The sequence below is a fragment of the Xenopus laevis genome, chromosome 2S (assembly GCF_017654675.1).
Source record: "Xenopus laevis strain J_2021 chromosome 2S, Xenopus_laevis_v10.1, whole genome shotgun sequence".
In the NCBI taxonomy this organism is placed as follows: domain Eukaryota; kingdom Metazoa; phylum Chordata; class Amphibia; order Anura; family Pipidae; genus Xenopus; species Xenopus laevis.
This window is the reverse complement of record NC_054374.1, coordinates 14,947,962-14,964,236: the sequence shown is the minus strand read 5'-3', so window position 1 is coordinate 14,964,236 and position 16,275 is coordinate 14,947,962. Positions and strand designations below refer to the sequence as shown.

The 16,275-nt window shown below is 43.0% G+C and overlaps 1 protein-coding gene across 2 annotated transcripts in view; it reads right to left on the bottom strand.

Moving 5' to 3' along the window:
- crybg3.S (crystallin beta-gamma domain containing 3 S homeolog) overlaps window positions 1–14,918 on the bottom strand; it is a 76,588-nt gene extending 61,670 nt beyond the window's left edge. For both annotated transcript variants that reach the window (XM_018248853.2, XM_018248854.2), the window contains exon 1: window positions 13,426–14,918. In XM_018248853.2, coding sequence (XP_018104342.1) covers window positions 13,426–14,624 — 1,199 coding nt within the window. In that variant the 5' untranslated portion in view covers window positions 14,625–14,918. The remainder of the gene's footprint in view (window positions 1–13,425) is intronic.
- Between the last annotated feature and the right edge of the window lie 1,357 nt (window positions 14,919–16,275).

The following is a 16,275-nucleotide window of genomic DNA, read 5'->3' as shown; positions in this document are numbered from 1 at the left end:
GTAGCTCTGCTGGGATCACAGAGTATAAATTTGCGGCAGAACTGGTATCTCACTACAATCAAAGATATATTTGTTTTGAAAAAGTGACCATTAAAAGCTTCCTGCTGATTGGCTGCTGTGGGTTACTAGATCTCCTCTGAATTTGTCCTGGGAAACCAATCACTTATAGGGATGTAGCAGCCTCTTAGAGCCAAGTGAAGTCTGGCTTAAAAACGATTGGTTGGTTAATGACAGCCAATCACCATCAGGCTACTTCTCCCCCTAACAAAGATCATCATATTTTTCTTAAAGGCCAAGGAAGCGGTTACAAAGTAAAGCTACACGCTTATTGCTATTGCCAATTTGTATTACTCATCTTTCTATTCAGGATCTCTCCTATAAATATTCCAGTCTCTCTTTCAAATCAATGCATGGTTGCTAAAGTAATTTGGACCCAAGCAACCAGACTGCTGACATTTCAAACTGGAGAACTGCTGTATAAAGTAGATCCTAAATAACTCAAAAAGCACATACAAAGAATGAAAACCAAAATATATCCAACATCACCTGACCAATATCCAACATCACCTGACGAATTTCGGAAGCAACTCCTAAGGGAGTTGCTCCCGAAATGCATCAGGTGATGTTGGTTTGTGACCTGTTTCAATAAAACATCTTCTTCTTTTTATCGGAGTGCTGCCTTTCCATCTTTTTGCATAATTCAATTTAAGGCCCCAAAATATTGGTAAGTTGACCTATTCTACCAAGATATATTAAAAATGCTCATTAATTAGGACCTTACTGTGCCCTCTACACTCATGGACCCCCCTGCAACCGCAGGGTCCGCTTTCTCCTTATCCCTGCCAGGGGTCCAACATCATCCGGGAAACCTACTGAGGGAGAGGAGGAGATAGGAAAGGCAGGGTTTAGGTATTGTAAAAAGATAAAGGTCCCAAACTTGAGAAAAGAACTACATCCCATTTAGTAAGTATATATATATATATATGTATAAAAAATACCCCCATTTTATAAAAGCTCTTTCAATTGGGATATGTAAAAAAAAGATGCACAAGCAGTGCCAAAAAGAAGCATACCAATATACATGGATTTAAATGAACTCTAACCATATACTAAACGCCTGATACACTTATTTTGTTGCGCACCCTAATCCCAGCAAACACTCCCCTAGGGCAATATGACTATTGCTAAGATTCGGGGAGATTTAGTTGCCCTGCGACAAATCGCCTCTTTTTCGGGCGACTAATTTCCCCGAAAAGCCTTCCCGCTGACTAGAAACTAAATCGCTGGCAGGATGGCACTCGCTTTGTGCTTTGTTTTCCAAAGTCGCCCAAAGATTCCTTGTGAGTCATTTTGCCATATTAGAGAATATTCCTCCCATTATTGTTGACGGTTCAGTGAATAGAGAAGATTCTGTTGAGATGATTTGTTTCCAATCTCAGCACATATACAGTGTACAAAGGGCAGGTGTGACTACGCAGGTTGGTCTTATGGTAAATAATAGCCTTGTCCATTTCTCCAGTTTGTGTTGACCTGCCAATGTGCGATATAGTAACTATTTCTTTAGTATTTCTACGCCTAAATACCCTTTATTCTCTTCATTTATATCTGTTCCCGTGGTTCCTTCTTAGATCTTCTCCCAGACAACAATGGGTTATCCTGTTTCTTTTAAACATTTTTTGTCCATATCCAACAGCCAAATTTGCAGATAGACATAAACAAAGGCTGAGTTACAATGTGTTCTTGCTTGGCACTTCATATGCTTTTGGCACATTAACATTTATATGCAAACAGGGTGATTTCCCCTTCTCTGAAGAAAAAGCTCTGCCAAACCCAAAACTTTGGAAGGACATTTTATGCTAGGAGAGATCTCTATATATAAATACAACCTGTAGGACATTACTGACCCATCTTATAATCCTCTCTAAAGCAAACTAGCAGTGAAGGCCACAGACGGTGCCCGGTCTGAACCTTTTATACGTCTACTCATCATAACTATCCAGGAAGGGCACCATTTGGCTAATGTAATAGATTATATTTTTATAATTCCATTGTATCCCATTAGTGTAAAGGATCCTTTAGACCCAGGCTGGCCTGCAAGTCTAGGTTGTAAATAGATCATATGTGTGAAGCCATGGAGATACTGTACATCAAATGAATTTTCAGCGGAGTCAACTACAGGTATAAGCGGGTCCGACTGGGCCGGCGGGATACCGGTAAAAAACCTGGTTGGCCCATGGTTCTTGTGGGCCCCGCCAATCCAGATCTTAATGCCGCAACCTCCCTTAGTTGGGATGTTGCGGCAAAAACATTGCGTGCGTACTTGGTGTTCATCGCATGCGAACAAAAGCAGCATCACATGCATGCGCACAAATGCAGCGTCGTGAGTAGGAGGGGGGCCCTGGAGTAGTAACCCCAGTGGGCCCCGGCCCCCAGTCTGACCCTGGATATAAGATCCGGAAACTTGTTATCCAGAAAAGCTCTGAATTACAGGAAGGCTGACTCTCATAGACTCCATTTTATCCAAATTTGTAAAACTGATTTTCTTTGTACTTGATCAAAACTAAAATATAATTAATGATTATGGGAAGCAAACCCAGCCTATTGGGTTTATTAAATGTTTAAATTACTTTCTGGTGGTACTTAAGGTATGAAGACCCACATTGCGGAAAGAACCATTATCCAGAAAACACCAGGTCCCGAGCATTCTGGATAACAGGTCCCATGCCTGTACTGTCCAGTCTGATCAATGGGGTCAAACTAGATTCCAGGCTTACAATGAGTTCTGGGAAATTAAAAATGAATTGTGTGGGGGTGTCCACTCTTGAAATATCTGTGAAATCTGAAATGAAAGCAACGATGAGCTACTCATGTGGAACTTGAATTTGAGAGAGCTTATCTAGTCACATGGGCAAAGTCTGCCCCGGTCTAGTAACCCATAGCAACCAAATATTTTTGCTAGGCTGTTTGGTTTGTATGAAGGTTATATTACTGCATCTACCATTTAAGTTCAGGGTAGCAAACAAATTCACTGTAACCCATGAACAGCAGAGCACCCAGACTGGCTCACCTAGGGTGCTGCTGATATTCTTAACGGAAGAGTAGCATCAAAAAATTAAAGTGTTTTCAAAGTAATACCTTGCACTGGTAAAACTGGTGTGTTTGCTTCAGAAACACTACTATAGTTTTTATAAACAAGCTGCTGTGTAGCCATGGGGGCAGCCATTCAAGCACAGGATACACAGTAGATAACAGATAAGTACTACTATAGTTTATATAAACAAGCTGCTGTGTAGCCATGGGGGCAGCCATTCAAGCACAGGACACACAGTAGATAACAGATAAGTACTACTATAGTTTATATAAACAAGCTGCTGTGTAGCCATGGGGGCAGCCATTCAAGCACAGGATACAAAGTAGATAACTGATAAATACTACTATAGTTTATATAAATAAGCTGCTGTGTAGCCATGGGGGCAGCCATTCAAGCACAAGACACACAGTAGATAACAGATAAGTACTACTATCGTTTATATAAACAAGCTGCTGTGTAGCCATGGGGGCAGCCATTCAAGCACAGGATACAAAGTAGATAACTGATAAATACTACTATAGTTTATATAAATAAGCTGCTGTGTAGCCATGGGGGCAGCCATTCAAGCACAAGACACACAGTAGATAACAGATAAGTACTACTATAGTTTATATAAACAAGCTGCTGTGTAGCCATGGGGGCAGCCATTCAAGCACAGGATACACAGTAGATAACAGATAAGTGCTACTATAGTTCATATAAACAAGCTGCTGTGTAGCCATGGGGGCAGTCATTCAAGCACAGAATACACAGTAGATAACAGATAAGTACTACTATAGTTCATATAAACAAGCTGCTGTGTAGCCATGGGGGCAGTCATTCAAGCACAGAATACACAGTAGATAACAGATAAGTACTACTATAGTTCATATAAACAAGCTGCTGTGTAGCCATGGGGGCAGCCACTCAAGCACAGGATACACAGTAGATAACAGATAAGTACTACTATAGTTTATATAAACAACCTGCTGTGTAGCCATAAGGGGCAGCCATTCAAAGGAGAAATGCTCAGGTTACACAGCAGATAAGCTCTGCAGAACATAATGTTATCTTATCTGTCATCTGCCATTTATCCTGTGCCATATAGCCTTTTTTCAATTTCCGCAATTGCTACACAGCAGCTTGTTTATATGAACTATAGTAGTGTTTCTGTAGCAAACATATCAGTTTTACCTGTGCAGGGCAACAGAACATTATGTTTTTTTATTACTTTAAAAAAACTTAAATTTTTTGGTGTTACTTTAAACTAGAGCACCATTATATCCAGCTATGAACCACAATACTCACAATCCTTTGCTATGTGCATCCTTTCTGTTTTTGCTATGCACTTTTTTTTGGCAAAATAAACTCTATCACCTCTCATAAAACTATACAAGTACCCTTCATCACTACAGACAAGTGTTATATAGCAGCCAATTCCCTTCCTACTAATCACGTCGTGTATCACTAAATGGACAACTCTCCTAAACGTTATTCTTGCTGGTTATCATTCCGACACCCAGCATAGGCTTGGCACATTTTATAACACTGTCATCAATCCAGAAACAATTAATTATATATAGAGCAGTGTATATCACAAACAGCAGAGTATCATAACAACTCATAGCCGGCCAGGGATAAGGTATTAACAGTACCATCCATTCCTCTCAGGTACGAGTGTAGTGAATCATCTGGAACAGCCGAGATACTCGCTGTGCATCACTCGCTGCTGCTCTTTCCTACAAGGTGAAGTATAAATGGCTCAGTAGGGTCAATGTAAAAATAGCAGCCCTCATGATGCGGGGAAGCAGCTCATTTTATCATGTACCGCAGGGGTAACAGAATGATAAAATCAGAGAATTCTAAATCCACCTAATGCCCTGGCTAGTGATACGTAGGCCGGCACGAAACCCGTGGGACAGGCAGGTTCGAGCCAACTCTATGTGCCTCACTGATATTCTAATGGAAGAATTGGGTGAGGTTATGGGTGCTTCATCCCATTCTATGAGCCTCACTAATATTCTAATGGAAGAATTGGGTGAGGGTATGGGTGCTTTATTCCTCTCTATGTGCCTCACTGATATTCTAATGGAAGAATTGGGTGAGGTTATGGGTGCTTCATCCCATTCTATGAGCCTCACTGATATTCTAATGGAAGAATTGGGTGAGGTTATGGGTGCTTTATCCCATTCTATGAGCCTCACTAATATTCTAATGGAAGAATTGGGTGAGGGTATGGGTGCTTTATTCCTCTCTATGTGCCTCACTGATATTCTAATGGAAGAATTGGGTGAGGTTATGGGTGCTTCATCCCATTCTATGAGCCTCACTGATATTCTAATGGAAGAATTGGGTGAGGGTATGGGTGCTTTATCCCATTCTATGAGCCTCACTGATATTCTAATGGAAGAATTGGGTGAGGGTATGGGTGCTTTATTCTTCTCTATGTGCCTCACTGATACTCAAAGGAAGAACCGGGTGCGGGTATGGGTGCTTTATCCCTCTCTATGTGCCACACTGATATTCTAATGGAAGAATTGGGTGAGGGTATGGGTATACTTTGCCCATCATTGGGGCTTCCAGGCGGGCATCCACTGGGTCTATACTAAAGTGAACTAGGTTACTAGACTGAACACAAAGGTAGATGTAGGTGTGAGGAGACTTTCTGCCGTACACCAGTCAAGCTAACCAGCCTTCAGTTTACAAGCAATTCAGGCAAGGCTGCCAAAATGACAATGGATCTAAAACACAGCAAAAACACCCCAAAAACTGCAAAATGACATTGCCTCCTAAGCAAACGATCCCCAGCAACATACTGTATGTCCTACTTAATAATCCTGAGATTATATTATAATGAAGTAAAGGACTAAGACCCTATATTCACGGAGTGTGAGTGATGCCGGGGGCAGGGGCAGGAACAAGCAATGCCTGCTACAGTTTTAATCATCGTTTTGTACAGAGCACAAGTGGAATATAATGATGAATGGAAAGTAAAGAAAGGATTTACACATTCCAGACCATAAAAAGGATCAGATCAAGGAATATAAAACCAACGTATATTGTTTATATAATAATATAAGTTAATCTACATCGAAAACAACTGAATGCAAGGGTAACATTTCCAGCAATTTTGTGCTGCACAAATGGTTTCTGTATTATTTTAAGGTTTAGCGGGGCAAATGCATTGTTCTGGGCCCTCTATTAAGGATTAATGATGGGCGAATAAATTCGCCTGGCGCTTTTCTCCGATGGCGAATAAATCTGCTAAACCCCAGCGAAAATTCATCTGTGTCAAAAAGATTTGTGTCTAAATCACCGCACGTCAACACTATTTGGACGCCCACTGACTTTGCCGCCAGCATCAAAATTGAAAAGAATCCTTTATTTCTGGTGAACTGTCTTAAAATAACTGAACGGAATAAAGTGCTGGAAGGTGAAAGTTTTCTTTGAGCCGCTGGTTTTTACATAACCTGAGCTCATTAAGCCCTTCTACTACAATATTACATCCTTACACTATACACAGTGCTGGGAGTACCGTATATACTCGAGTATAAGCCGACCCGAGTATAAGCCGAGGTACCTAATTTTACCTACGAAAACTGGGAAAACTTATTGACTCTAGTATAAGCCTAGACACAACTACAGCCCTGTCTCCCAGCAGCGCACATTCTGCCAAAGCGACCCCCCCAGCGATCAACCGGACTTCTTTGCAAAGTTGATGGTGACAGAGAATTGCCAAACGGATTACTGTGTGCATTGTCCCACTGTCATGTGCAGAGGGTGCTGTTTGATATTGCCATCACTGTTAATCTTTCATATTACCAACAGAGAGCACTGTGTGATATTGCAGTCACTGTTATTCTTCCATATAACCAACAGATGGCGCTGTGTGATATTGCAGTCACTGTTATTCTTTCATATAACCAACAGAGGGTGCTGTGTGATATTGCAGTCACTGTTATTCTTTAATATAACCAACAGAGGGTGCTGTTTGATATTGCCATCACTGTTAATCTTTCATATTACCAACAGAGAGCACTGTGTGATATTGCAGTCACTGTTATTCTTCCATATAACCAACAGATGGCGCTGTGTGATATTGCAGTCACTGTTATTCTTTCATATAACCAACAGAGGGTGCTGTGTGATATTGCAGTCACTGTTATTCTTTAATATAACCAACAGAGGGCGCTGTGTGATATTGCAGTCACTGTTAATCCTTCATATAACCAACAGAGGGCGCACTGTTATTCTTTCATACAACCAACAGATGGCGCTGTGTGATATTGCAGTCACTGTTATTCTTTCATACAACCAACAGATGGCGCTGTGTGATATTGCAGTTACTGTTATTCTTTCATATAACCAACAGAGGGCGCACTGTTATTCTTTCATATAACCAACAGAGGGCGCTGTGTGATATTGCAGTCACTGTTAATCCTTCATATAACCAACAGAGGGTGCACTGTTATTCTTTCATACAACCAACAGATGGCCCCGTTGTGATATTGCAGTTACTGTTATTCTTTCATACAACCAACAGATGGCGCTGTGTGATATTGCAGTTACTGTTATTCTTTCATATAACCAACAGAGGGCGCACTGTTATTCTTTCATATAACCAACAGAGGGGATTATGGGATATTGCAGTCTCTCCCCAAGTGTACTGCTGGTATAGGAATGATTAAAAGGGACTGCAATCTCAACTACTCGGGTCGGCTACCGCTGACCCGAGTATAAGCCGAGGTAGACTTTTTCAGCACATTTTGGATGCTGAAAAACTCGGCTTATACTCGGGTATATACGGTACGTAGACTGGATCATCATGCAAATTCCTATACACGGTTCTTCTCCATTACGTCTGTATGTATTCCCATGATAGCACTCAAACCAACAAGGAGGGGACCCAAGGCACAAAAACAAGGGTTCAGAAAGACTAAAGCTGGCCATAGACTCAAAGATCTGCTCGTTTGGCGACATCGCCAAACGAGCGGATCTTTCCCTGATATGCCATTAACGGCATGGCTATATCGGGGGAACGATCGAATTACGATATGCCAAGGGGCTCCGATGGGTCGGTCAAAAATCAAACCTTCCTGATCAATATAGTGGCCAGATATCGTTCGGGAAGGCCCGTCGGAAGCCCCCATACACGGGCAGATAAGCTGTCAAATTGGTCTAAACGACCGATATCGGCAGCTTTATATGCCCGTGTATGGCCACCATAAGGGCCACCAGCCACACACTGAGAAATACAGAGCACAATGGCTGCCCTGTAATGACCAACATACTCACTGCCTGATACAAAACAAGAAGCCGTTCTTATCATATAACCACAGACCAGTTCCTTTCCTTCTGGTATAGTTGCAGAGACTTCTTTCTGTCCTCTTCCTTCTAACCCAAACTGCATGGCTCTTCAAACTGACCACAAATTGTCTCTTTTTCAGCTACAGGATTACTCAGAGACAATTAAAAGCTCATGTTACCAGCTGATCACAGAGATTGAGAATGAACAAGCCCAGCTCTGTGTATTTTTCCAATCTTCAGTGGAACATAGTTTGGGCGTCTGTTGCATTGGAACTTTGTGGAATATGTGACTGTCCAGAGTCCAACACATCTGACTGCCATTGAATTCATTCAGCTGAGAGTAAGTGCAGCCCCAGTTGGATTAGAAAATGTAACTGGACATCTTTAACATTCCATTGGCCTAACATTCAGTAGTAATAATACAAAGTACTCCCACCAGCATAATACTCTCATAGAACCCACAATGCATTGCAGGCACCAACACATATATGACTGTATTATAACTGCTATGTGTTTTCTTTAGATCTGACTGGACATATGTATACAAAAGAAAGCCTGTAGTTTGGAAGCAAGTGCCCCCCAATATCCCTAAGTGCTCCAGCTCCAGGGCTAAAACTAGGGGTAAAGGTGGCCATAGACGCACAGATAATATCGAACAAAACAAAGATCTTTTCCAAGAAAGAACATAATTGTTACGTCTATGTCAACCTCAAGCAAAACATGTGACTAATCTGTAGGGGGCATAAGGTTGCCACCTGGCTGTTAAAAATGATGGTTGACCACAATAATATTAATAGGGAAAAAAGATAAATATATATTTTCCAGAAAAGGTGGCAACTCTCGGGGGCAGCAGGAAGAAGTGTCAGCCATATGAACTGGGCCTGTGGACGCCATGTTGGTTAGGGGTTAGTAGGACTTGGGTGCCAATATTACTTGTATTGTGCAATCTAAGTATCTTTTTTTAACTTTTCTTAAAGGACCAGATCACTACAAATATATACTGGGGGTGCAGATATGTTAGGTTCCCCCAGTGATCCAAAACAGTAACCTATTGGGGCCAGGGGTTCTGGTCTGGTGAGCACCATGCTTAGTTTGGGTTTGTGTGCTGTATAACATTAGGAGTCAGTGCCAGTGAATGGAACATGTGCCCAGTTGTGTAGCTACAATGTGGGCAGGGGGTACGAATGGGGACCATGGGGTCCACAGGGCATACTGCTGAACATTCATTAGATACAGAGTCTGGCAGGTAGAGTCCTGCGCAGAACCAATTTCTAAGACCCGGACCCGAACCGCAACCCACATATTTATCCACTTTGATACACTACCCCACCCGGACCCGCAACTGCCTTATCCACAACCCGACCCACCGACCACCATCAAACAGGAATGTTGCTGCAAACAGGAAGTGACATCGTGAAAAGTGGGTGGGACAGAAACAAGTGTTGTAAAACTTTAAGAGTAAAATATAGACATAGTACATAACATAAGAAATTTATGAGACCCGCAACCCGACCTGCGACCCATAGACCCGCATCTATACCTGCACCTGAAAATCCTCCCCTCATTCCGCAGGGTGCCGGCTTTTTTTGCAGGTACCCGACCTGCTGCAGGACCTGTACTGGCAGGTACCAGTGTGGGCATGGAGTCATCTTCTAGTCCAATTTTAGAAACATAAACCTGAGCTAGACCCACAACCCACATTTTACCTGCTACTCAACCTCAACCTGACCCACCAAGCCCAGATTTGTGGCACAAAGACCCAAGCCTAAAACGGCAATATTTTAGGGGCAGCTTGCCGCCCAACCGCATTCAAAGGAGTCCAGACCGGGGGTAGGGGGCATTTGCAAGGGCTGGTGCAAGGACCCTTTGGCTTAGGGGCGGCCAACTTAGAAATCCGGGCCTGTGACCCACTACCCACTGGTTACCATGTTTACAAATGATATTGCTGCAAACTGGAAGTGGCATCACCAGAGACCGGGGGGGGGGCAAAAAAACTGTTAAAAAAAGACTAAAGGAGTAAAATGTGCAGACAATAAACATGAAAACATTGCATGGCAGGAAGGAAGAAAAAAGAGAAGTGGAGTGAAGACAGAGGAGGAAGGTTGGATACACATTTTTCTGCGGCACTCTAGTGCATCAGCGGGGGGAGAATTCTGTTGGTGGTGGGGGTGGTAGTTGGGAGTGCAGGAGGTGGGGGTCTGTGGGGTAATTATAGTCTGTGGGGCTATAATTACCGCTTCGTGACCCCACCCCAAGCACCAGCAAATTATACCAGGCAACTGAAGAAAGATGGTGGGGTTTTACTCCCCAGGCACTGGCCTCATGCAGAAGGCTAGTGTGACCACTGGAAGGTCACACTGGAAGTTCAGCAGCCCTAGTTGTAATGAAGGAGCTGAGAGCCTTAAAACCAGAAAGCTTAGCAATGGTAAAGGAAGCAACACCACAATAGCTGAAAATATGTAACTGTATAAACACTGGGTATGTTTAAAAGCAGTAAACTTCACATTAGAACTAGTGATGGGCGAATTTCTCCCGTTTCGCGAAACGCCGAAAAATACACAAAAATAACTCGAAATTTGTTAAAGTCAATGGACGTCCGAATAGTGTTGACGAACTTCCAAAATTTTCTCGGGAGATTCGCAAATTTATTTGCCGGCAACAAAACGTGGAAATTGGATGCGAATTTGCGCCAGGTCGAATTTATTCGCCCATCACTAATCAGAACTTATTAGAAGTGCATAAAAAAAATAAAACTATTTAAAAAAAAAACAGAGACATTTCAGGAGGCGAAACAACCAATACAAGTCAGTTACTAGTGTGAACTTGCCCTTGGGAGAACTCTCAGTGAGAGCTGCACATTGATATAACAGCTCCCGGAATCTCCAGACAGAAACATTTCAAGCAAACAGCAATGGGAATGTAAATGTATGGAGCACTAGGAATCCCCTGTGTGAATCAACTCTCCATGTGTTTGTATCATGCCCATTGTGACGTCACTACAGAGACAGCAGAGCAGCAGCAGCAGACAGACTGCGCTACAGCTGTTGCACATCTACTCTTCTGAGCACAGCCCCTACTTCAGCTGGCACTCTGGGAAATTTACTTGTCCAACAACAGCGAGGGAATGTTTAGACCATTAACAAATCCAAGTTTCCCTGCTATAATTGCTTAATTTTTGTTCCATGGTCCTGCCAAACTGGAGGGGAGAAATAAACACTTTTAGGAATTCATGTTATTTCGCCGTATAAAAACTACAACTCCCATCATGCCCTGACGGCTTATCTATATTCCTACACAAGCATTTAGAACAAGCAGAAAACGTACTATCCATCTATTTTTTATAGACTTATATTAAAGCTTAAAGGGATACTGTCATGGGAAAAAAAAAATTTTTTTCAAAATGAATCAGTTAAAAGTGCTGCTCCAGCAGAATTCTGCACTGAAATCCATTTCTCAAAAAAGCAAACAGATTTTTTTATATTCAATTTTGAAATCTGACATGGGGCTAGACATATTGTCAATTTCCCAGCTGCCCCAAGTCATGTGACTGGTGCTCTGATAAACTTCAATCACTCTTTACTGCTGTACTGCAAGTTGGAGTGATATCAACCCCTCCCTTTTCCCCCCCAGCAGCCAAACAAAAGAACAATGGGAAGGTAACCAGATAACAGCTGCCTGGTAGATCTAAGAACAACACTAAATAGTAAAAACCCATGTCCAACTGAGACTCCTTCAGTTACATTGAGAAGATAAAACAGCAGCCTACCAGAAAGCATTTCTCTCCTAAAGTGCAGGCACAAGTCACATCATACCTCCCAACTGTCCCTTTTTTCGGAGGGACAGTCTCTCTTTTGACAGCTCAACCCGCAGTCCCTCATTTGTACTGAAATGTCCCTATTTTCTCTGCACTGAACAGCCAGAAAAAGAAAAAAAAAAATTCTCACTTAATTGGCTTTTAGCAGAGAGCCCAGAACAGCTAACAAGTGCAAATGAGATACTTTGTAACAATTTTGAGACACAAAAACACAGTTTAGATAAGGAGAAATATTTTCAAACTTTCATAACCTGCCAAATTTTGTAAAACAAACATGGTAATTAGTGGGTGTGGTCACAGAAAGGGGTGTGGTCAAAAAAATTGCTGCGCTACGTGCGGGAAAAATTTTTTTGTCCCTCTTTTTACTTCCAAAATGTTGGGAGGTATGATCACATAACCAGGGGCAGCTGGGAAATTGACATAATGTCTAGCCCCATGTCCGATTTCAAAATTGAATATAAAAAAATCTGTTGGCTCTTTTGAGAAATGGATTTCAGTGCAGAATTCTGATGGAGTAGCACTATTAACTGATGTGTTTTGAAAAAAACATGTTTTCCGATGACAGGATCCCTTTAAATACATTTAATGCAGAATAAGATTCATATCAGCTTTTTCTTATGAATCATGTTTTATTTGATTAAAGGGGTTGTTCGCCTTTGAGTTAACTTTTAGCATGATGTAGAGAGCGATCTTCTGAGACAATTTGCAATTGGTCTTCATTTTTGTATTATTTGTGTTTTTTTGAGTTATTTAGCTTTTTATTCAGTGGCTCTCCAGTTTGCAGTTCTGAATACTGGTTGCTAGGGTGCAAAATACCCTAGCAACCTTGCACTGATTTGAATAAGAGACTGGAATACGAATAGGAGAGGGACTGAATAGAAAAGACAAGTAATAAAAATTAGCAATAACAATACAAAAACTATAAAAATTAAGGCCAAATGAAAAGTTGCTTAGAATTAGCCATTCTATAACATACTAAAAGTTAACTTAAAGTTGATGTTCTATAAGTCCAGCCCACCGGTTAACTGCTTGTCCACATGAGACCTGGAGTAAACCAACAGAACAGTCAAAAACAGTTGTGGAGCAAATTAAAACCCAAATATTATATTGCAACATTTGACTTCCCACTACATTGTACCACTACTTTATATTAAAACCAAAGGCACTTGTTGCCCAGGAATCCCATGTGACCCAACACCAGGGTTCTATATTCCTTATTAAAATGCACAATTACCTGCTCAGGTTGATTTTGGTTGTTTTGCTCTTGGCTGTGTCACGTTCATCGTCCTGAGAGAACGTCACTGAGAGGTGCCTTGTGATGGAGCTGAAGGTGTCTCGCTCCTCAGTATTGGATACATTTTTGCTGTCCTGCGGTGTCCCTCTGTTGAACAGTTTTGACAAGTTCAGACCCTTTTCCTGCTCCTCTGGTGTCAATGATTTGTCCTTGGTCTCCTTGTCAGGGGTTGTGCGTCTGAAGAAGAACCTGGATGGGCTCTGGTGGTGTCCTTCTGTACTTTGCTCTAAGGACGATTTCTCACTGGCCAAATTTTTGTCCTTGTCTTGAGATGATGCTCTGGAGAAGAACCTAGATGGGCTCTGGCGTCCTGCACTTTCATCTAAGGACGATTTCTCAATGGCCAAATTTTTGTCCTTGTCTTGTGATAATGGTCTGGGGAAGAACCTGGATGGGCTCTGGTGTCCTTCTGTACTTTCATCTAAGGATGATTTCTCACTGTTTGACTTTTTGTCTTTGTCTTGAAATGATGCTCTGGAGAAGAATCTGGATGGGTTCTGGTGGTGTCCTTCTGTACTTTCCTCTAAGGACGATTTCTCACTGGCCAACTTTTTGTCCTTGTCTTGAGATGATACTCTGGAGAAGAACCAGGATGGGCTCTGGTGTCCTTCTCCACTTTCCTCTAGGGATGATTTCTCACTGTCCAACTTCTTGTCCTTGTCTTGAGATGATACTCTGGAGAGGAACCTGGATGCACTCTGGTGTCCTTCTGCACTTTCATCTAAGGACGATTTCTCATTGGCCAACTTTTTGTCCTTTTCTTGAGATGATATTCTGGAGAAGAACCAGGACGGGCTCTGGTGTCCTTCTGTACTTTCCTCTAGGAATGATTTCTCACTGTCCAACTTCTTGTCCTTGTCTTGAGATGATGCTCTGGAGAAGAACCTGGATGGGCTCTGGTGGTCTCCTTCTGTACTTTCCTCTAAGGAAGATTTCTCACTGGCCAACTTCTTGTCCTTGTCTGGAGGTGATGCTCTGGAGAAGAACCTGGATAATGTGGAATCTGGCTGCTCCTGCTCATTTCCAGAGGGATTATCAGCCTCTTTCTCTAGTTCCTGGGATGAAGATCTGGAGAAGAACCTTGAGAAGCCCCTCGCTACTTCCTCCTGCCAGGACGTGGATTTCTTGCGGGCGGTCATGGTTACTAGGGAGTCGGGAGCTGCCGGCAGAAACGCTTTCCCTGGTGGCGCGACCAAATGACAAGTCTGTCGCTACAATTGGGGGCCTTGTCCTTAAGCCCCCGCTGCCCCCAGGATCAAGCCGTGGCCTCGCCGACCCCCAGCCATAAGTTGCAGTGCGGCAGCGGATCAAGTGAAGGGAAAGGCGCTGGCAGAACAGAAGAAACACTCGCACACTGCTCGCTGGGCTGCCGCCTCCTCCTCCTCCCCTCTGCAGCCGCCGCTCCTTGGCCCCGCCCCTACACACAGGGGGAGGGGGAATTGCGCCTGCGGCTCTGCGCTTCTGTCGCTGCAGCTTCTGCTGCTACAATATTGCTCCCAAACTGTCACAGTAGCTGGAGGTGGGATTAAAATGAATGTATACCTGCATCAGACACGGACAAAACAAATAGAGCTTTCTGTACCTTCAAGGAGCTGTTCACCTTTAAATTAACTGAAATAGAGAGGGATATCCTGAGACAGTTTGCGATGTGTTTTATTTTTTTCAGTTATTTGTGGTTTTTAAGTTTTTTAGCTTTTTATTCTGCAGCTTTCCAGTTTGTAGTTTCAGCCATCTGGTTGCTAGGGACCGAGCTGCCTTAGCAACCATGTATTGCTTTTAATACAGACGGGAATAGGAGAGGCCTGAATAGAAAAATGAGTAATGAAAAGTAGCAATAACTATAAATTAGTCATGGGGGGGAGGGTCAGTGACCCCAGTGGTGGAACTACGGGGTGGTGCGACTCAGGGCCAGGCCAAGGTATTTTGCCACCCTAGGCAAGGGCTTTAATCAGTGTGCCATCTGGTCCTGCATTACCATTTCACACCTTACCATTCATATTGCCCCCATCTGTACCTGTGCCCAGGCCCGGACTGGCAATCTGTGGGTTCTGGCAAATGCCAGAGGGGCTGCAATAAGGTCCCATTGAAAGTCAGTATTTAGTGGGCTGGTGGGGCTGTTTGGGCCTCTATGTGGGCTGAGTGGGCCTCTGTGTACCTCAAATGCCAGGGCCTAATTTAATTCTCAGTCCGGACCTGCCTGTGCCAACGGGAGCCAAAAATCCAACCTATTACCCCTAATCATCTGTTTACCTGTGTCAGCAGCAGCCAATATATTGCCCACAAATATGTACCTGTGCCAGCAGCTGCCAATCCCTCAAATTGTTCCCAGATATGTACCTGTGCCAGCAGGAGCCAATCCCTCATATTGCTCCCAAATATGTAAATGTGCCAACAGGAGCCAAGAATCCATCCTATTTCCCCTAATCATCTGTTTACCTGTGCCAGCATCTGACAAGAGCAAGGTGGGGAGTGCAAAAGGGGTTGAAACAAGCAGTTTATAAAATTAAAATCCATTAAAGGCCAAGCAAACCAGGGTTAAAAAAAAGAGAAAAGAAAAAAAATACCCTTAAAATTTTTCCCCGCCCCATAATTGCTCCCTAGGTGGGTGCCTACTCTGCCTACCCCTAGTTCCAGCCCTGGTGCGACTGCACCACGACCAGCACCCCTTAGAGCCCGTCGGTGGTTTGCGTGCGAGCGAATCGCTTGTGGATGGGGTTGGTGGGCCTGCACCTGGGCCCCATGGGGGTAGTTACGTTACTGAGTGACCCCCATTTGAAAGCAGGAAAGAGT